At 47.4% G+C, this 22,528-nt stretch overlaps 1 protein-coding gene across 1 annotated transcript in view; it reads right to left on the bottom strand.

The window, feature by feature from the left end:
- Nucleotides 1–22,528, bottom strand: part of ASTN2 (astrotactin 2) — a 350,711-nt gene that overhangs the window by 19,554 nt on the left and 308,629 nt on the right. Inside the window, exon 20 of the mRNA XM_085320071.1 lies at nt 19,076–19,217. Coding sequence (XP_085176197.1) covers nt 19,076–19,217 — 142 coding nt within the window. The remainder of the gene's footprint in view (nt 1–19,075; nt 19,218–22,528) is intronic.

Raw genomic sequence — 22,528 nt, 5'->3', positions numbered from 1 at the left:
TGTAGGACATTCATCTCCCCTACCTCAGCCACGTCTCAATGTTGGACTGGCAGGGGAAAGATTTCCCTAGAAATCCTGTCAATAAACCCTATCAGAACAGCAAATCCTCGTGCCACACCAGTTGTGAAAGGGGACTGTGATACACAGGTCCTCTTCTGTTTCCAAAAGTCCTGCTCCCAAATGATACCTGTGCTGGAGGGCCAACATCCCACAAGGAACTCCTTTGCCATTCATTCACCTTGCAATGGGCAACGCCAAGATTGCCTTAGGTAAAAATTTGTTTCATTGGAATCAAGGAAAAAAGGCAGGTTGGTTTCAGCAGGACCAAGATTTTACCCAGAAGGTGCAGCACTGTCACTGCAGCCTTCCTGGTCTCTGCATTCCCACGGTGCCTTCACTATCATGGAGGTAAGAGAGGCAGAAGCACTGGCTGAAAATCTTTGCCTTCTTYTCTGTCTTACAAAATTTCCTCCTTTGTGACCCTTGCTCCCTGCAACCACTGGCAAGTAGCAGATAATTGGTCCCTCATCCCTCACACTCGATAAGATTTCTATTTCCCTAGTGTGTGGCTCACACTCTGAGCACGTCCTTTCAGGAGCAGCTTTACACCACTGATTAAGGAAGAGCACAGCAAGCCCTCCCTGGAGAGAGGGACTGCTGCATTGAACAAAAGCTCCTGATGGAGACAAAATGAGGATGAGAGAACAACTCTCTAGCATGGCGACAGGGCAGCACAATCCCCCAGAGCAGTCCTCACGTGAGATAATACTAATGCAGTCTGTGTTGCAAGCCTGGGGCTTTTGCTCCCATGCTCACTCCAGGGATCTTGGTCTTTATCAGTTTGAAGCAGCCCAGTAAATCCTCAGGATGTCCCACAAGGAGGGTCCCCAAACTTTAGAGATAGGACGCTGGCACAAAAAGCAGGATCACTGCAAAGTTATTAGTTTTTGGGAGGATGAAAAGAGGATGTTTTGGGTCCATATTTCTTGGCCACTGCCTCCTTGCTTTCTTCCTCCTGGTTGTAAGGTGAGGATTAGCAGATGCACTCATGCAGTGCAGCTAATGGCAAAGCAGTAAAAACTAGCCTGGTTCTTCTCAATTCCCACTGTATGCCTCAGGGCTTGGGGCAAGATGTTTACCCCCCCCCMCACACACACACTTGACAAGGTCAGAGAAGCTCCGAGGTCACCCAAGAGGTGAATCCTAATGTTCTTTAGTGGAGGAAAGAACCAGAAGGAGGTGACGCTGAGCCACTGCTGGCTGATGCTTTTGTCACCAGTAAAGCAAAAGCAGTTCCTATCATTCTGTCAAGTGTGCCAGAGTCCCTGCTCTGCTGGGTCTTGCCAGAAAAATCCCAAAACAAAGCCTTTGGACAAAGGTCAAAAGAGTTAACAAATAGTGCTGCTGGAGCAACTCCACCTATGCCACAATTCATATTAGAGCCTGAGGTTGCAAACCACAGGGGCCAAGGGCTCACCCTGCTCCATCTACAGAGTATCAGCAATAGCTGGTGATGGAAGCGAGCTGTCCTGAAGCAGCTCAGCTTGCAGGGCTTTCCCCAGGCTCTGCATYCCACAGGGCTGCAACATCCTCAGCTCCTGTCACATCCTTCTCACTGGCACCACAACATTCGTAGCTCCCTCCAGGACTCCACAATACCCCAGTGCTCCCAATGCCCCCTCCACTCCCTACTACTGCAGGACCCCCAGATAGCACTCTGTGAGCTCTGTCGCTCCCACTGCAATACCTTCTGCCTTTGCCTTTTCTCTTAGGGAACTAGGCCTGGAACATCTCTGCCCCACTTCTTTGACCAACGGACACCCCAAAGCCTCCAATCTCATCTCTGCAAAGGTTATGTGTTTATGGGTAAGCCATTACTTAGAGGTTATAGACTATCTTCTTTGCACAAATCTAAAGCTGGGTGGCTTTCAGCCTCAGCTGAAAGCATTAGCATATGGGTACTGGGTAGGTCTCCASAGATACACAAATCACTTTAGTACCTTCCTGCACCTTGGGCTACTCCTGAGACAACTGCCTTCCTCTAYGAAAAGAACGAACAGGGCTTGAGGAGGCTGCAGCTGTGGAGAGAAGGCTGCTCAGAAGAGGGTGAATAAATCAAACTCTTCCTCCAGTTGTGCCAAGGAGAAAGGAGAGATGAGAGAGATCCTGAACTCCTGCAGTGAGTTCCACAATGGAAATGTTAACAGCTAACCATACCAGCCATTTAACCTATAAACTCACTGCAAAACTTGGCCACCACTGGCCCCAGGGAGACGAGGGAAGAGCAAGGTTGTGACCCTTGGCAAATTGGGAAATGTTTGCCCCTCCCAACCTTACAGTCATTCTAAACAAGAAACAGACACTCAACAGTTTGCTGCCCCGGGAGATCCCCTTGGTAGGGCTTGTTCTCATCCTCCTGGGGGCTTGGCTTCCATCTGGACCACTAGTTGAAATACATCCCAGACTGGTAGTGACTTCAAAAGACAGTGTCATCTGAAGAGTAGTGGGTGGTCTATGTCAAATGAGTTGATGGCTCTCTGTTCTTATATAAGCCACTGCAATAGGCCTCCTGATCGACATTCTCAGAAGAAAGGCAAAGGGCCACATCGACTGCAGGGAGTGGAGTCTGTCCTTGGCCCCAAGGGTGATACCTTTAGCTTAGGACATATCACCTTAGCAGGCTGGTATGGGGAGGCTGACAGGTCCCCCACAAGCAGGGACTATCATCTTCTTTGTGTTTGTTCTCTGGCATCATTTGCCAGCCCTAACTTCACCCTCCGCATAAAACAAAGCAAAACAAAACATGACAATAATAAAGGAACACAATAGAATGGCTTGGAGGAGGGGGAAGCCTCTGTAAGTCTCACTCAGAAAATCCAAGGGAGGAACAGGCCAAATGTTCTGGCCTCCAAGTGAGAGGCATTGATATCCTATGCTAGTCTGCGAGAGCGCCAAGGGCAGCACTGCACTTGGAGCAAGTCTTTGCAACGTCGTCTCCTTGCAGCCAGCTGCAGCCTATGCAGCATGGAGAAGATGGGAAGACAGTGAACTGATGGCAGCGGAGAAGCCAAAAGGTAGATGATGGTGACAAAGCAGGGAGGTCCCTGTGACACTACGGTTAGCCCCTGGCTGAATGGAAGCTGTGCATAGCAGTGAGCCCAGGCAGAAGGACTCCAGCCAAGTCTGCGGTTGCCTCGACCCACTGGCCTTTCCCTCCACAACCCGAGGCCCTTGAATCAAAGGGGGACGGCCTGAATGGTTGACAGCGGGTGGGAAGCTCTCACAAATCTGACAGGCAGACAGGGGAGGGCTGAGGGTAGGATGGGGGGGAGAGCGAAACAAATAATAAAAACAAAATCCCAGTAAGCATGTTAGAATTCTTTTGAAGTCCAGAGGAGCTTTCAGGCAGGGTTATGTACATCTCCCAGCCCGGCGTGATTTACACATTCCTTGCAAGCAAAGGAATCTTCTCTGATTTGAAGTAAAACAGATGTTTTGGGTTTTTCTTCCCCCCTCTCACCCCTTTTAATCATTTCTTTATTGAAATGATGACTTCACAGCAGACCATCCCGGAGAGAGAGCCCTGCTACCTCCAGCAGCCCTTTGATGGGACCAAAGACCCACTACCTTGAATAACATGAAAGGGCCTTGTTATTGAGGTAGATYCGTTTGCGAGCCTCCTGAACACAAGTATGGAGCAGCCCTGCTCTGCTGGTAGACACTGCTCCTTAGGTATCATTCCTTGCAGGTTTCTTTATTTCCTTTTTGCTCCAGGCAGAAGGACTACAATTTGTGTCTCTTCTCCCTGCASCTTTTTTCTCTACTGCAGCTGCAGCTAACACATTAATCCTCCATCTCTCCTCAGTCAGATTGTCCCAGGCAAGGGTAGCACTTGCTTCCGTCTGCTGCTAGTCCAAAGGACTCACTATGCTCGATGGTGGGATTTGTCCCTTGCACACCTTAACATCACACCCTAGCCTTGCTGCAATCTAGTCAAACAGCTTGTTTGAGAAAGACAGACCAGACTAGGCACAAGAACAGCAAAAGCTGACACATGGGAAGTACAAACTGCAGGAGTGTCGCTCCCACACCACTGAGCAAAACAACCCAGCATGTGGGACTGTGTTGGCCAGGCAGATTGGGTGGCTAGGTTCTCTCTTGGTTTGAGTGCTGACTATGTGATTTCAGTCAAGTCACTTTGCCCCAATTTTCCGTCCCATTTTTTCCCTCCCACTTACCCAGTAAAGTCATTTGGGGAAGGAACTTTGTTCCTCTAGGAGGATGTATAGCATTTARCACCATGGGGGCTTCTGAGGGCTGGTTGACACTGCAAACTAACAGTACAGTCATGCCCTTAAGTTTACACTTGTAATAACCTATGGCCAGTAGCAAATTCATCCAGCCCTCCCCCGCATCTTCCTTTTCTTTCTCTTTTTTCCTTCTTCTTTTTCTTTTAAACCCTGTTGTTATTTCTCAGTACTTCGTTGGTGGCAGAGTGGGAAGGCTTTTTCTAACACATTCATGTACCATCGGGACTCACTCCCATTCCCGTCTGGTACATGATATTGCACAAGAGAGAGAAACAAACGGGGATGAGGAAATGCGTGTTTATGAGAGGCAGCGCTGTCATCGTGAGCAAGGGACCCCCCGCGAGAGAGCCAGCCTGGGAGCCAGTTGAGAATTTCCATTCTGTCCTAACACTCCATTCATGACTTGTTTCATATCTCCCTAGTGGCTCCRTTACTGGCCGCAGTCCCACAGCACGGCGCGGGAGTTCCCTCCCCCCAATGCTCCCTCCTCTGTGATATTTGTCGGGGGGAGCACATGAGGGAAGAGAGAGGTTGTTGTCTCATAAAGATAACGAATTGAGAGAGAACAGTGTCCTTTGCTTTTGCATTTGTTCCTTGTTTTTCTTTTGCTGCAGAAGAGCAGGCCCTCCTGCAGGCTCCTTTTGCACCCAAAAAATGCTCTCCTTGCAGGCCACTTCTCTTCAGTCCCTCTCCCCTCTCTCTGATCCTCATGTGGCTCTTGTTCAGCACTCACCCTGGAGGTCTGCACGGGCCTTCTCTGCTTGGTGTAGTGTGGCAAGGTARAGAACCAGCTGCTATCATCACCGTTACCATCCTGCTGACCTGATCAGGAGCCCTCTGTGTAATCCAAACCACATTGCTGCTTGATCACATACAGTCACCAGTAAATAACTTAAGACTGTAGCAGCCAGGAAGAGCAAGGAATCCTATATCAGTGCTATTAATGATTTAGAATCGTACATCTTTTGCAGATGACACCAAGAGGGGCTTATCTCTCACTAATCCCACACCCAGCCATCTGCCMCAGGAAAGTCCAGGTCTGACCCCACTTAAAGTGGCTCCAAGCCAAAATTACCCTGGCTGACAATTATTCCTGCCCGACATTGGTCTGTATATGAGGAAGGAATGGAGCACTGCTGATCTCATCTCTACTCCCTCACGTGTTGGAGAGCTCCCAGCCCTGGGTTTGGGGTTTGCATTCCTCCTCCCAGCAAACAGGTGGGGTATTAATAATAATACAAGCAATATCTCATGCATACATAGTACGACCCACTTGGGTCCCTCTCCCTTCTGCTCCTGCAAGCCCCTCTACCTCCTCCCCTTTCTTCACACACCTCAATTTCATTATCTCTGATCTTGAGCTGCCTATTACATGCTTTTTGCCAACATAAATATTTAATCTCAGTACATTGCGCAGAAAGGCCCTTGTGGAGTTAATACTTCAACTCATGTTTCCACTTGGAAAACAATTCAGTGCGTGGCAGTGCAGCAGGTATAAACCAGGGACAGAGCTGGAAAGCTAAAGGTGGCCTGGAAGCGTTTAGGAGGCTGTGGACAGTGAAGTGAGGGTGAAGGCTTGATGGAAAGGGCTGACCTGCAACAGGGCAGCTCTGCAGAAGCATCTACTAGGCAGGTCTGGATATGCAAGAAGAGCCATCGAGTCTTCAGTTGCAAGCTCCCACACTGGGGAGTGCAGGAACGCTCTAAATACAGGATGATGTGATACACTACCAGGAGGAAAACAAGGTGCAGCACTTTGTGGCATGTCAGCAGCTATTTAGGCTGTTCTGCTCTCTGCAGTGCCCTTCACGTTCAGGAAGGAAAGCAAAGAGCTCCAAGCTTTCTCCCATAGYCTAATTCTCCCAAGCCAACCTCTCCCAGCACAGAAGGCCAGGAGAAGAGCAAGGGAGAAGCCCTGCCTCAGGCTAGCTGAGCCCCTGCCTGGTCCCTGACACAGGCCAGAGAAAYGCTGGGGTGCTGCGAACTCTGCTGCTTCCTCCCTGGTCCGAAGCTTTCAGTGACTATGGCACAACAGGGAAGTGGACAAGTCAGGCTGCAGAATGATGGCAGGGCAATTGCACAAACGCGCTGGAAAACAAGCCCTCCCTAATGCCATCTATAGCACTGCCTTTTAAAATTTGGTTTTGCAGCTCAGTCTAGACAGACACACAGGCTTGACGGGTCCTCTTCTATTCCTCTCCCACCCCTCCAAACCTACAAGAGCAAACTGAAAACAAGAACAACGCAAATATGCCCTGCACCCTTCCCACCCTGGGCAGAGCTCAGTGTTGTGCTGCAAGGACCAAACACAACAGAGTAATATTAAACAATGTGCCCTGGAAGCCRACCAACATGACAACCGAAGGACAGTGGTGGCAGCAACTAGTATTCTTGCCCTCTTGCCTAGCTACAAGTGCTGCAAACCTCTCCAGCAAGGCAGCAATGGTTGCAATGATGCAAAAAACCCTATGTGAAGGAGTTGCTTTATCTGTTAGAGCATATATCAAACCTGCTGCACAACTGCCCATAAGTATGTGCATGTACAGTCACATAGATGCCCTAGTCAAACATCTCAAAGCGCACACACACACACTCAGTTGTTTTTTAGAGCAGAGTCACAGGAGGCTGGATTTGGCCATGATTTCACCTCATACCGGATCTGGGATAAGGGTTATGGGATAGCGGTTTTATGTTGCTGTTGGGTAACACTAAGGCATGTATTTCTGCTACTGGTATGGGAAAGGCCCCCACCAAAGAGAGGTCTCCCAGCTCTCCAGATCCAAACTGATAAATGGATATGAATGGTTGTACACACCAGTCCTGAATTAGGTATCTTAAATTGCTAGGGTCCAGTGCTGACATAGGGCAGGACCCAAGGAGATGCAATACTGCAAAACTTAAATAAACCATAACAAACCCCCCAAACCCAGAGGGAAGAAGAGCAAGAAYGAGAGAGGACAGAGAGGGTCATACGCTCCTCGGAGGCAGCCTGTCACTCAGGTAAATGCATTACAGAGTGCAGCAGCGCCGTGAAGGCTGGCTTTATTAGATTACCCAGGCAGCGCATTCTCTGCTTTCTGAAGCTCTGCGAGTGACTACAAAGAGCAAAGACGTGCAAATGTCACCCTGCCCCACTGCCAATTCCTGCTGCTCCTGGTACTGGCACATGCCTCTGAACCAGTCACCAGTAAATGTTTGACCATGGGTTGTTATCCCCTAGGAGCTGTGGAGAGTTTGTGAGGGGATTCTACACGCTCATCCAGCATCCTCAGCTCCCCAAGAGAAGCAGGCACTCTGTGAGTATGAAGTCTCTTGCATGGAAGATATGTACCCCTCCCGCTCCTCTGTCACCTAAAGGTTAGAAGATTGTGATGTTACAATGATGCAAAACACACAGAAAGAAAAGATGAAAGTATTCTAGCCCAGAAGCTGGCCCTTTTGGTTGTAGTAAAAAAAAAAAAAAAAAAAATTAAGAAGTGAGGCTATTTCCATAAATGTAAGCCTGTGGGAGATGTTCAGAAGGAAGGCAAAAATAATGCCAGGGATTGCATGCTCCAGAAGTAGCTCCTGTCAATGGTGACTGTGTGCTCATGGGCTCTGCCCTGCTATGCTGTGGGTATTGTCCATCATTGGCCCATATACTCATCGGCCGGCYGCACCGCTGTTGCCTAAGCCGTTTGGGCAAGTGTCTGTCAGTGACCCAGCCACGAGTTCCCTGAATTTGGACTCCACTCTTCCATGTTCCCGTTAGGGTGCTGGGTCTCCATGGCTGGCATGTAGCAGAGATGGGGTCCCCCTGCCCCAACGCTTCCCCAGTCCATTGTCACTTGAACAAAGAACAACCCTCACCCTCTACATTTTTTTTTTAGAAACATTTAAATTATGACATAAGTTTTGGCTCTGAGGGTTTTCAGCGAAAGCCAGGGTATTTTCTTTCCCCTTTTCATAACAGAAACCATATTGCTGTATAATCAAATTTATCTCATTCCTGAAGAGCAGAGGGAAGTATGTGTGTGCACATATGTGTGCGTGTGGTGACTAGGAGTGATGAGGGCACGTGTGTGGGGGGAAATCATTCTAAAGGTACTCAAGGCAAATACTTACAGCTTTGGCAATAGAAGATGGTATCAGATGTGGGCACTAGATAGTCAATATCTGCCAAACTCAGGTATTATAGTGAGGAGAACAGCACAGTAAAATGGGAGAGCAAGCTGAAAAGTAGCTCTTTGGTTACGGCGGTGGCATCTACGTGTTGGGATGGGACTCTCGTCACCACCACCAGGGATAGTGTTCCCTGCTCGAGTGACAGCACAATTCATTGCTATTAAACCACTCCCCATGCGAGGAGGCCTGAGGCTAGCGACGTCCTCCAGGGCTCAGTACTGGGTCCCATCCTGTTCAACTTCTTCATCAATGACCTGGATGAGGGGACAGAGTGCCTCCTCAGCAAGTTTGCTGATGATACCAAGCTGCGAGGAGTGGCTGATACACCTGAGGGCTGTGCTACCATTCAGAGAGACCTGGCCAGGCTGGAGAATTGGGTGGAGAGGAACCTCATGAGGTTCAACAAGGGCAAGTGCAGGGTCCTGCACATAGGGAAAAATAACCCCAGGCACCAGTACAAGCTGGGGGCTGACCTTCTGGAGAGCAGCTCTGCAGAGAAGGACCTGGGAGTGCTCGTGGATGACAATATGACCATGAGCCAACAATGTGCCCTTGTGGCCAAGAAGGCCAATGGTCTCCTGGGGTGCATTAGGAAGAGTGTTGCCAGCAGGTGGAGGGAGGTGATCCTGCCCCTCTCCTCAGCCCTGGGGAGGCCTCATCTCGAGTACTGTCTCCAGTTCTGAGCTCCCCAGGACAAGAGAGACATGGAGCTCCTGGAGAGAGTCCAGCGTAGGGCTACGAGGATGATCTGAGGGCTGGAGCACCTGCCCTGTGAGGAGCGGCTGCGAGAGCTGGGCCTCTTCAGCCTGGGAAAGAGAAGACTGAGGGGGGATCTTATCAGTGTGTATAAGTACCTGAAGGGAGGGTGTCAAGGGGATGGGGACAAACTCTTTTCAGTTGTTCCATGTGACAGGACAAGAGGCAATGGGCAGAAATTGAACCACAGGAAGTTCCACCCGAACGTGAGGGGGAATGTCTTCCCTGTGAGAGTGACGGAGCACTGGAACAGGTTGCCCAGAGAGGCTGTGGAGTCTCCGTCTCTGGAGATCTTCAAGGCCCGCCTGGATGCAACCCTGTCTAACATGCTCTAGGTGACCCTGCTTGAGCAGGGAGGTTGGACTAGATGATCTCCAGAGGTCCCTTCCTACCTTACTGATTCTATGATTCTGTGATTCTATGATTCTATGATTTTGATGTCATTCCCTTAGGCCTACTGATATGTCTCAACAAAATGGAAAAAACAGCACACATTACTGGAGACTCTGCGCGCTCTGTGCTCAGTGTGGGTTGATCATATTTGGCTGATGTCTGCCCTGTGCTGGGCTCCTGCCTTTATCACTCTACTCCTGACTTTCTGTGGTCATGTCAAGCTTCTCAGAAAGGCTGGTCTGCCAGGGCAGTATTTGGGCAACAGCAGTGGGAGAGGAATGGGGAGGCACAGTAACTGCTAGCCAGAAAGACTGTGCTGAAGTCCCTAATGGCACAGAGCCCTGCTGGAAGTCCAGAAACAGCCTGGAAGAAGAGAGAGTTGTCAACATACCCAAAGCAAGGAGGGATGTTCCAGTCAACACACGTATTTTGTCTCCCCAAGCTCCCTGGTAACTACTATCTAGGTAGCATTCAAGAAATCTACCAACGGATGTAGCTAAGTTTTAACACATCTATTTTACAAGTGGGAAAACTCAGGAAGAAGCAGCTACTTTCAAGTTACTCACTAAATTTGAGTGTCTCCATTTTATGCTGACCTACTTTGGTACAAACTAAGCTGAAGTCAAGGGGAGCTATGGCTCCGCCCATAAAGACTTGAAGATGACGCTTGCTGGAAACCCAAAACTGGAGGTGCCTGAATTCATTGGCTACTTTTACAAAAACAAAAAAGGACTTGCTCACCTACAGCACTAACATACCTTGAGGCAGGCAATGGAAGCTCTGAATTCATGAAACAGACTTCTAAAGCCTCAACACCTAACTGAGGGCGTTCTGAAAAAGTAGGCACCCTTGACAAATTGAATTTCAATTTAAATTACAAATTAAACAAAAGGCTTAAGCAGCAGCAGTTACAGCTAAGGAACTACAGGCAAACCCCTGCCCAGCTTCTTCTCCATGATCTGAATCAGAACCTCCATGAAGGCTAGGGAAATAATATACCCCATTGACTGCAACAGGGCACAGATCAGACCCCCCAAATCGAAGACTGGACCAGTATGGAAAAACGCAGATGCAACCCATTTTCCTCTAACTTCACTATTAATGATTTGAAGAGAAGAGCAAAGCAAGATGAAACAAAATAACCAGACTTCTTTTTTGGAGGAAGCAATTCAAAACCCCAAGGAATAAGTAAATGGTCAATCAAGATCTATTGGAAAGTAACTGAGTTCAGCAACCCTCTGTGCAGGGGACTCCCTCATCCAGCAGCTCCCCCATAACAAGCACCCTGCACACTGGAAACAGATTTATCCTGCAACCTTGAGAGAGAGAGAGAGAACGGGTGGCAGAGCTGGAGGGGTTGCTCTGTGCTGATAAACGATAGTGTGGCAGGACCAGGAGATGGGTGCCTACAGACGTAATGCTTTGCGTAAATGAAAGATTAAAAGAGAAATCTTCTTTTTGAAAATGCATAACAAAAAAAGGAAAAGGAAGATAACAAAGTGCTCTCTGGAAGATAAGGCTAGTAAGGAGCCTTCTGTGCCTTTGTTGTTACAAGAAAAGGATAGGGAGGGAAAGTATGCTGCAGGTGTCCTCTGAAAATAGAGTGTGACAAAAGAAAAGTTTAACTAATTTTATGGGCTTGCAGGTCATGTATGAGGTATGAACACTGCTGGGATGAGCTGGGATCCATCTTGCAGGTAAAAGCATCTAAACTTTGCTTCAGAGGGAAAGATGTGTAGGTTGTATTAGCTTGTGACTTCTCTTTTTATTTGGATCAGCACCACCTTTTGGGTCCAGTTATCTCTAGCTTTTGGGAGCTGGGGTCCCATCCATCTATAGGCACATGATGTCCATCTGTAGACATCACGCTGAACTGCTACTGGGTGCAGTCAAAGGAGGAGGCAGAAACTTCCCTCCCCAGCATTGAAGTGTTTTCCAGCAATGAATGAATGCATACGCTGCAAATCTGACCATCATTTTACAAAAACAGATAGTGCAAAGTTCGCCTGGGGTGATCCAAGACCTTTCCACCCAAAAAATGGTGCATGGTGAAGAGATAATTGTGCTAACAGATTGGCGCAACAAAATGTAGGTAGGACATTACTATGTAAGGCCTCAGCTCAGATGCCAATGCCAAACTAGCCCTGCCAACCAGGGTTGTACACCATCTAATACAACCTTATTCTCTATGGGGCTTGGTAAAGCTGGTTCAAAGCCACAGGGCTGCTGAGCAAATGCGGCTGGACTGCACCTGGGCCTGAGCTGGCTCACATGCACCTTGCTTGGACCTCTCTGCATCATGTCTTGCCATAATTCAAATTSCAGGATCAGCTTGGTTTGGGCTGCATGCACCCCGTCAGGATAGGAGAAGGACCCAAGAGCTCTAGAYGTTATGTAATACTGCCTCTTTGTGTCAAAGTCCCAGTGCTACTACCCCCTCGCAACAGTTAGTGAGCATCGCCCCCATAAAATACTCGAGAGCTGCAACAACAGACCAGCAGTGCTACGCAAAGCACTTCAGCTACACACTGGCGGTAGATGGGAAATTTGAGATAACTAAGGGGCATCTCCCACTGTCCCTATTACTGTGTACAAAAGTCACTGCCAGACTRGCTTTTCTAGGGAGAAAAARAAAGAAAGAAAAGGACAARCTGAGAATAAGAGAAGCRGGAGAGAAAGAGACATCAAACTGGTCTGCAGTGTTTTCAGGGGCATGTCTGGACTTCCTTGATGTCAACTCTTAGGTAACTGGATCCCAGACCACCTAAGCCGAAAAAAGCAATTTCTCTTAAGTGCGCTCTTTAAATGGGGCTTACGTGAAGTATCAGCAAGAACACCTCTGAAGTCTCCTCTCAGCTTCAGCCTTCAGGCACACCACTGCTCCCTGCCTCAGTTTCCACAGCTATGAAATGGTCAATGAGAACTAAACCTTTGTCCTTCTCCTGACCCATTTCTCCCCTGTAAAGTAAGGGAAACACCACTCCATTCAGCAAATTTCTTGTCCTGGAAGGGGTGGGCGGGAGTCAAACCTCAGTGCTGCTGTAAAAATCAAATCAACACTCTTCTCAGCTTTCTAACCTTCAGGAAAAGGGTCCTCTACACTGCGGACAGCTGATGAAGCAAAAGAAAAGAATGCAACGCAGTAGTACAGTGCAGCTTTTCCTGGCTTTGAAGCAAATCAAAGCCGGCAACATCTGTGTTTATATTTATACTGCATCTCTTGTACTTGTTCTCCCATTAGTCAATGAGATAAGACTTGGAAAGGTCTATTTTACCAGCATTAGGTTACAACGCACTCAGAAATAAAAATATTCTTCAAGAGCATAACCATAAAGGGTTACCAAATTGGTGATGGGGAAAAAAAGGTGAAACTGCAAAGGTCCATTTGTCTACCAGCATATGAACAGGCCAGACTCCTCTTTTCACCCTGTTACCATTTCCAGGAGCAACCATATCTTCGCACTCTTCTTCAGCAGTAGTACTCCATACAACAGTCTGGCCATGCCCGCTCCTCCTCCACCCTCCCTACCAGCCTTCCTCCAGCCACCCCCAAAGGAGCAATGCAAATAAGCCTATACAAAACTAAGCTAGACTTGAATCTCAGATGCCAGGATTTTTTAGAACAAAAACATCAAGAATGTTATTTCAATCCGGATGTCCTGAGGAAGGGTGGGGAGGAGYTGGTCATGGGGAGGCAACAAAGGCTGTTCTGTTTCTTTGTGGCACGAAGCGTAAGCAGATGCAGAGAATTTGGGGAGGATAACTTGGCCTTTCCAAAAAAAATGGCAGGAGATGCTCATATGCTTGGCATGTACCAAGGAAGAAGGTTCTATTGAGGCCAGCGGAAAGGCACCTCCTGACTCGAGATCTCTCCCAGGTGCCTGAATACTAGTGGCAGAGACTAGTCTAAAGTCATAAGCAGGCTTCAGGCACAAACCCAACTTTTAGAACTGCCAGAGCAAAATGGTTGGTAGTAGCAATATTGCAGTAGCACATGGAAGCCCTGATCTGGGTCTGCAGGCTTGCCTGAGCATAGAGATAGCAAGAGAGAGTTTCTGCCTTACTGAGCTTACAAACTAAGGAGACAGGCAAAAGATGAAGATGAAAGTGAGACAAAGTGATCTGTTTAAATCACGCTGTAGAGCAATGGCAGAGCTGGGAATAGCCTCTAGGCCCTAGACTCAAGACAGAAAGAATGATTGTCTCTGGCATGGCTTCCATATTTGTAGTCTCCTGCATAGGATTATAATGCTAATAAAAGAAATCAACATTGGAAACTGCAGTAGGAGCCCAACCTGCTTCCATGCATAGGGCTTCATTAATATTAGCAGAAAGAGAGACTATCTATCTCCTTCCTCTGTTCAGCTCCTGACCTCCATGTAAAGACTGGCTTTGACAGTGCCAATCCACCTCCACTCTAGTGATCTGCACATAGTCCAGATGGGCCCAGGCAGCTCAGTGGTGGACTTACTTATTTTAGCAAACAAATGCATATACAAGCCAGTCTTTGGGAAGCCTGGTTGTCACGCAACCCTAAACTGCTGAGGAAGGAAGAGCCTGTAGTTAGAGCACAGGCCTGGGATTTAGCAAACACTTGTTCAATTCCTGACTTTCCTTTTTTGAGTTTTGGCAAGCCAGGAATGTCTGAGAAGAAACTGCAGTCATATACTGCTCGGCTGCAGGAAGCTGGAAAGCATGTGGAATAGAAGAGGTGGATCCAATGAAGCAGCACAGCTCCTGTGCACACAGGGGGCTCAGCCAAGGGCTGTAACAGATGTATTTTAACCCATGCCACTGAGCTATTTGGGATCAGTCTCTGATTGCTCCAATGCTCATTCATATGTCTTCCTGATGGAAGACCAACAATAACAATTAGTATCATATAAGGAGCAGTGGATCACTGCCAGCATTAGCAGACTCTTGAGCACCAAGGGTTTCCAATCCACTTTTTTATCCCAGCCATGCATAAGGCAGAGGTCAATCAACATTAATCAACCTTGTTCTGGGCCAGTTCCTTTAGCACATTCAGCTTGTTGAATTGCAAACATTGTTTCTCAGTGCTACAAAGGATCCCTCCTAGTCAACTTCTTTGCCTCTTTCTTTAAACTGGCCAAAACAAGTATGTTCACTGTTGGCCAGAATCTGGTGACAGAGGCTAAGCCTGACTATGCTGGAGATGGCCTCCATGCCCACTGGAGATGAAGTCAGCTAAGCAGGCTTTGCTGGGTCTAGGCTGCAGCTGGGAGCCTTGCATTGGCATTCTGCGGCTTGATTAAATCCACTTCCATCCAATGGAAGTGCCCAATCTTCATCCCGCAGAAAGTAGTTTGCACAGCACATGCTGTCCTCCCATCCTTTCAATGCTCTTCAGAAACTTGCTCTCCCAGCAGCTTYGGACTCATTCAGGATCACTCCAGGGTAACCCTATCTGGTCCAGCAAAGGGAAAGCAAATTCAAGGCTTCTTCTCAACAAATGAATACACTCCAAAGAAAGGCTCTGGAAGGGATCCTGATGACTTCCATATTATTTCCAGTAAATTTTGTGCTGATTCTTGGCACAAACACCGGAAATGAATAGGCTAGGTCAGGAATGTAAATAAAGTGAAACATTGGGATTTAATCTAATCTATAATTATAGTATCTGTGGTGTAGGAAAGAGAAGCTGGTGTGTTTGCACTGTAGTTCCATAGAAGAGCTGGGAGGGGGGAAGGGGTTCATCTCCTGTTCCAAAATTTTTCTTTTTGGCTCCCAGGTCTTGGTGTCTCCCCAAGTATCTGAAAYAAGCGTGCTGGGCTGGCAAATCTGCTTTCCAGCAGCCGATCAGCTATAGCTCAGCAAAGAGGTGTCCTGAGGCGCTCAGGGAACGACTGGGTAAGAAGTTGAGATAGTGAGATGGGCTGAAGGGTTTGGAAGGCTGCAGGATGCACAAGGAAAGCTCATGTCCCAGCAGTAGAGATTGGTTGGGTTTGCAGGGGAGGTGGAGGGKTTAGGGCCATGAGCCATGTAAGCTCAGTCCTCCAGCCAGAATTTGGCCTCTGAGACAGCATGAGCCTTTTCTCTTGACTGGCACTTGGTGCTCAGCACATCATGAATTGCCTGTCTCAGCACGCTGCTTCCTAGCTCCCAAAGCATCAGTCTGATTGGCATTAACTGCTCTTCTGGCTGGCTGGCTCAGCACCAGCTGAGGAATGCACAGACATGCAGACTTCTCTCCCTCTGCTTTCCTGACTCCATCCTCAGTGGGGGCTCTTCCAGACCAACCTGGGAGAGAGCTGGATGGATTGCCTCTGCTCCAGCAGAGCTCACAGGAGAATCCTCTCTCCTGTGGCACATTTTGCCATGATTATAAGCCTTTTATTTCTTCAGAGCTTAAACTAAATTTGCTAGTCTTCAAAGACTATCCACATTTCCTACATATGTATTAATGTAATTTCAGGGTGAGCCACACACATGGGCACCTGTGCCTGACAGGTCAACATGAGCGTCCATGTGAGCATATGGAGCACACACATCTTTGTTGTTGTGAACTACCTTCCMTTTGAAAAACCTCCATGCAGGGACTAACAACCCCAATGTACTACAGGAAGGGGGGGGGTGAAAAAAAAAGAGGCCAGTCGGCTCCATATTTTCATTCAACTGAAACTGCAAAGGACAAAGAAATTAGTTCTCCTTTTGTTAGTTTATATTTTGAAATTTCAGAAGTCTCAAGAGCAGAGAAATCAATCAGACTTTGTTTGTTTGTTTATTTGAAGAGCATTTTCTGGTTTTGTTTTCTATACTCAAGCCCAGCTTTGATCTCAGGCTGGTAATATGCCAAATGATTGGCCAACAGCAGAGTGTAATTGCTGTAGATACCGCAGAAGAAAAGGCACAGGATGTCAGACACAGTCACAGCACAGGAGACTTCCACGATCTCKCAGTCTCCTCTTTGGGCTTGCGGGATAGTCTCAGACTACTGAACAAGCAAAAGCATTTGCTTTTGAAGAGCACTGATGCTGCACAGGGCCTATGTATTCACCTAACAGGCTAGACAAAAATGCAGAGTCCTGCTGTTTTGCCTTAATCAAGATTATACCCAGGTCAGAACCTTCCAAGATAGCTATTTTTCCGCAGAAACAAACGAAACAAGCAGAAGAAATTCAATTTAAAAAATGACCCTGTGCCCGTGTTTCTGTTGTTGTTATGTCCACAYGGGTTCAGAACAGAGTGTTAGCCTCACATTTCACTGTTCTGGCTTCCTTCATGCTGTGTCGCAACTGTATGGACATCTGAACAGAGGAATATTTAATATGTGTGTTTATGTATCTGGAAACTCACAGATGCTAAGTAAACACGTGCTTGCTAGGTCCAAAGTTGGAGCAAATGTGTGTGTGTGCTGCATATATATGCATGCACAGTAGCGTAAGAAAACATGCTCAGTAGTAGGTGTATCACTCCACGTACACGTGCTTGGGAACATAAGCACCGATGCTGAGGAGTGTGCATCCCACAGTGTGTGCACATTTTTGCATCTCCTGGAGAGCAGACCCAGGACTCCCAGATGTCACRTGAACATGTCCCCACACATGTGCACATGAGTGCGCACAGTCCTGGGAAGCGTGCGCCCAGCCCTGTGAGCACACGCAAAGGGAGGGAGCCTACCCGCCTCCTCGCTGTCCTGTAGGAAGGTCCACAGCTCCCTGATGCCAGTGCATTGATGCCTGCTGGCTCCCCCAAGAAGGTTCTGTGGCTTTCCTGTAGACACCTACAGAAAGCGGGAGGTGCCCGAGTGGCCTCCAAGGCATGAGGCATTGCCAGCCTCTGCTCCAGGCCTGACCCGAAGCTGCACAGTGGAGGCTGACTTTGGCCAAAGAGACGACAAAACACCGGACAAAGCTCGGCGCCTTCCACCCAAGGTTCTCCAAGCCCTTTATAGACATCACGAATCAGATCATGGAGCCCCTAAAGAGATGGGTGAGTGCAATTATCCCTGCCCAGCAGATGGGGAAGATGATCTGGCAGTGCAGACTGTCAAAGAGCCAGATCTTCTGGCTCCCCACACATTGCGTTCACCTCAGCTTCGGTCTCCCCAGCAAGCGGAGCGGCGCTTCCCTTGCCCAGCATCCTGGCAGCTGCACCCTGCACCGCTGATAGCTCACAACTGACCAGTTTTATGGGAGATGGATTATTAGCAAGCTCTGTGGTTGTTCCAGACTTTCCCTGGCACCTTTTCAGAGCAACCTAGTTTGCAGCAATACTAATAATTATATTTATGCGTTATATATATTTAACAAGAAAATATTTAAAATGATTAAATGGCAAGAGGTATCACTTGGAGCCCACTCCTGGACGCAGCTCTGCTCCAGAGACGTGTAATAACGGCTTTTCCCTCTTTGGAGGCTGTCAACATACTTAACTGGGGGGTGGTGGAAGGGGAGGCGAAGGGAAAGTATTAATCAAGATCTTAAAAAGTTCTCGCTGACAGACCATTTGCCAGCTCTCACTTTAATTGCCTTTGTGGTCCCATAAAGAGTTTCATTACTCACTACAAAATGTGTTTTAATTATTACAGTCACTCTGACATTAAGCCCTGAGTGTTTCTCTTGCTTACTCTCTCTCTTTCTCCTTCCTGCCTTTTGCTCCTCTCACTTTTTTTTCCCCCTCTTACTCTCCTGACTCGTGTCAGCCCCTACAAGACACAGCGGATGCCAGGTCTAAAAAGCACAGCGGGATGAAGAGGGGTGTAAAGACGGAAGCAGGGAYTCAGGCGATCAGAGACTGCGAAGGTCTGCAGGATTTTTAAGCTGTCCTTCAGAAGAGGAGGTTGAAGAACCCTGACCCCTCCCAAGTATACYGTAGGGAAATTTAATGCTTAGATGCTGAAATAGTCCCACTGCTTTAGGCACAAATTACTCAGCAGTATTTGAACAGAAAATCCAATCTCTTGTTCTCAAAAAAGTTATCAGAGCTGCTTCAGGAGAGTCAAGTGAACGAGACCGTCAGCGCAAGTGTGACCAAGCATTATCAAGTGGCAAGATGACAGGCAGCTGTATTTGGTGTCCCTCTAAGCTGATATGTGTCCTACTAATGTATACAGGAGCTTAGTAACCAGCACCTAGCATAGAGGCCTCAGGACACATTTCACATCTGGCTACTTTGCTCCCTCAATCCCAGCATGCATGGGCCTGGAAGCCCATCATAGTGAAGATGTGGGTTATTCCAGCAGGGTATCCCACAGAGCCACAGTGCCTCCAGTGATGTACTGGCAGACACTGGTTTGCCATTTCATTAGTCGAGCCTAACACCCAAAGCAACAAAAGAGTCTCATCATTTGTRCAGTGTCTGGTATAAAAAAGTACAGACCAAACCAAGGCCCTTAGGCACTACTGTAAGAGAAAAGCTAATAACAATAAATTAATAGCACTAGAGATTCCCTCTTGCCCCCCAGCACCTTCCCATAGGCCTCTCCTTACTTGTACAGACCATCTGGTTCCAGGCACTTGAAAATGACTGAATAGAGGYTGGTTTCAGGGACGTCTCCATGGCTCCTACCCGCTGCCACACAGGAGGTTGCAAGGCCAGAAAGCAAATCATCTGCAAAGCTCAAGGATTCTCCTGGAGAGCAGAGAGAAGAGCAAGATTGAAACATTAATACAGATGTAAACTCTTGCCGACCATTTAAAGAATAACGCAGAAACACCACTATGCAGCAAAGGTAAGGGCAAACAAAGTCTACTTGGCTGTGGCTGGTAGGAATTACCCCAAGTCTATAAGGAGAATATTGCCTATGGACAATGTACAAAGGAGGTAGAAAACACACTCGAGCCATCAGTCACAACAGTGATCCATAGCAGAAAGACGAGGGGCCTACACCAGCAAGCCAAAAGCAGACAGCATGAAGTCATAGCTTGGACAGTGGAGCAGTGCGTTCATCGAGTATATAGGCAAAATGTGGACTCACTTCCAGGACAGCTGACAAGCCAACTGCAAACACTACATGCGGGACCTGCATCCAAGAATGGGCTCCATGGCTGCTCTTCGAGCTGACTGTTGCAATGACCACAGTTCAGCTGCAKAGAAGGACTCTCACTTTGCAAGGGTTTTTAAAAATATTTAAATTTTAAAAAAAGCTGAAAGACTTTTGTTTTTCGTCTGTTTTACAAAGCTTATTTAACACTTAGCTTGTGACATAGYAGAAACTGAAAATGTCCCACTAATTAAGCTTTTGAGACCTGATTATCTCCTGTTTTGCCCACGTGCCTCACTGTACTGGGGAAGGGTCTCCACCAGGTAGGTCCCATTGCTTTYCGTTTCCATTTTGCATCAATGTTACTGAAGGCCCAAGATGCCACCAAGTGATACAAAACCAGACCAGCGGCCCTAATTGTACCCTCACTCACACAGATGGGAATCAGAGGAGTCTGCTGCAGTTGATAGAGTTATGCTGGTATAAGTCAACCTGGATGCAGATTGCTGTGCAGGGTACCTTGTGCATGTGTAAATGTCAAGACACTACAGAAGGTAGAATTCCTTTCTCAGTACATTTCTTTATTTTTCTAAAAGTAAAACTGACTGAGAACTGCTGCAATGAAACACAATTCTAGATTCCTGATATATAGTGTAAGAAATAACCCATTGGTATAATCAATACAGAACACCTAATTGTGTGGGCTGATTACCCAGGTAAAAAAAAAAAAAAAAAAAAACTCCCCTCCAACCACCCCAAACCACATTTGTGTCTTGTCTCAAAATTCAAAATTCAATAACAAATGTCCCCCTTGGCTACAGAAAAGAGCAGCAATAAATTCTTTTCCTCCCTAAAGGAATCCAAGTCTTAATTATTCATTTTAATGCTCCCAGCACGACTTGTTCTTTCCAAACTTTTTTTCAGGCAGCTCTGTCACTAGTCTCCGTAGCTTAACCTAGTTACGAGACATGGGTCTGTACCAAACTCCAAGCCAATTCAACAGGCAGGTTTGGTTGGCAGCCGTAAAATCACTGCTTGGACTTCGGAAGCATTGTACGGCCTTGAGTAAGTCCCTCAGCTCTGGGTTTATGATTTAAACAAACAAACAAAAACCTTTTGGCTTTTACTTGGCTATTGCTCTTTTCCAGCTTTCATTTCTGCCCTTTTTCGTACAACGTATAATTGGACTGTGGAACTCCCTGTCACAAGAAGTCATTGAGAACAAAGACACTGCTACGACTCAAAAACAAGATGAATCACAAACACATAACGTAGACGTAGGAACAGTCTGTGTTATCAGTCTTTGGAGAGAGCTTTTAAAACCTTCTTCAAGCCTCAAGCAACTTCTATTTTGACCAGGCAAAAGGACAGATTACTCCATGGTTGCCTGCTGTGGGGACCTCACGYGTTTCTCCAGAGCTCTCAGAACTAGCTGCAACAGGAGGCAGTGCAGACAGCCCCTGGGTCAACCCTGCCTGGCAACTCCTCTGTCACTACTGAAGATGTTGGGGTTCATTTCAGTTTATTGTGTTTTAGTTATTGCACTTTCTTCACTTGCTTTCCTACTTCACTTGGACCTTGCTCTTTGCAAGCGGGCGCCATACATCTCTGRGCAGATGCCAGGCAGTCCCAGTCGTAGGTGTTCATTTGCACTGGGATCAACACTGACCTTTCCCCACTACACCTCTGTTATTTATTTAGAGCTGTGGCAGCTGAGCTGAAGTGTTCCCCGTTGCCACAAGGCAGATGTGTTCCTCGGGGAGAACAGGCACGTGGTTTGGCCTGAGGTGACGTGGGACGCGCTGCAAGGACCCTGTGTGTGAGCATGTGTGTGTCAATACCGCAGTACACAGTGTTTGGGCGTACTACTTGTTCTTGTATGCTGGAGAGCCAATGCTCTCCTGGCTTATGACACTTCCTTGTTACCAGTTTGAAATGCTGTTTTGCAGTTGCAGAATTTTAGAGAAATTCAGTTGTGTCTAGCTGCTGACTTCTCAAATAACCTCTACCTGGAGGGAGACAACAGGGTAAAAATAACATTTTCATTAAAGAGATCACGGAGGTCATTAACTACCACATAGGGAACCTCACAAGCCAAGGAAGAGGAATAGTATCGGTTCCCAAGTCCTTTTCAACCTTTTCTCAGGACATTTATTTTAGCATTAGAAGACACAAAACAAATTAAAACAGAAAAACTGGTCCCAGTCACTAAAGCATTACCATATATCATACAGTCAAGAAGACAGAGATTAACAACAGGCCCTGGTACACAGATCCCTTTTCCTCGTTCAGCCCAGCTGGCAAGGCACAAGCATCTCCATGTTTCTGCAGTTACCTTCTCACATGCCTCATGTCAGGGAAGGTGAGACGAGCCATGGCTTGCTGTCAAGGCTAAGGCAAGCATGCTGGGGTGAATTTTGGAAGAACATATCACCCACCCAAGTACCAAACTACAAGGTGAAACTTTACGTCATGCGCAGCACATTGTGAGAATGTTGGATGGCACCTTTTCTGAAAGCCTGGTCCCCCCCAAAACTAAACTGTTTACCTGACCCACTCACTCAGTACCTAGGTTACCAATACCTCACTAACTTTGACAATTAACCCTAATTTCAATCATCTCTTCTGTTAACAAGAGATTTGCCTCTCACAAGCGAATTTGAGGACCCTCAAGATGGCCACGTGCAGCGAAGTCSTGTTAAACACAGCTCTCCACAGTTCCAGTCTTGTCAGTGAGCCTGAAACCTCATCTTGCACCCAAAGCTGAACAGCTGCCTCAGGTCCTGCTCAACAGCAGCTCTGGGGAAACACAAGCAGAGCCGCGGCTATCCCAGGTAATATCCTGCTGAACATGCCCTTGTTGCAGTCCTGTGGTCCAGAATGTGCTTATGGCACATACGTAAGCAGGCTGGAAATTTACGGAGTGACGTTTGCCAGGGTCTCTTGACAGCTGATATAA

The sequence above is a fragment of the Rhea americana genome, unplaced genomic scaffold (assembly GCF_003343005.1).
Source record: "Rhea americana isolate MKP2758 unplaced genomic scaffold, rheAme1 scaffold_61, whole genome shotgun sequence".
Lineage (NCBI taxonomy): Eukaryota > Metazoa > Chordata > Aves > Rheiformes > Rheidae > Rhea > Rhea americana.
The sequence above is the reverse complement of the archived record's forward strand: the minus strand, read 5'-3'. Positions and strand labels throughout refer to the sequence as shown.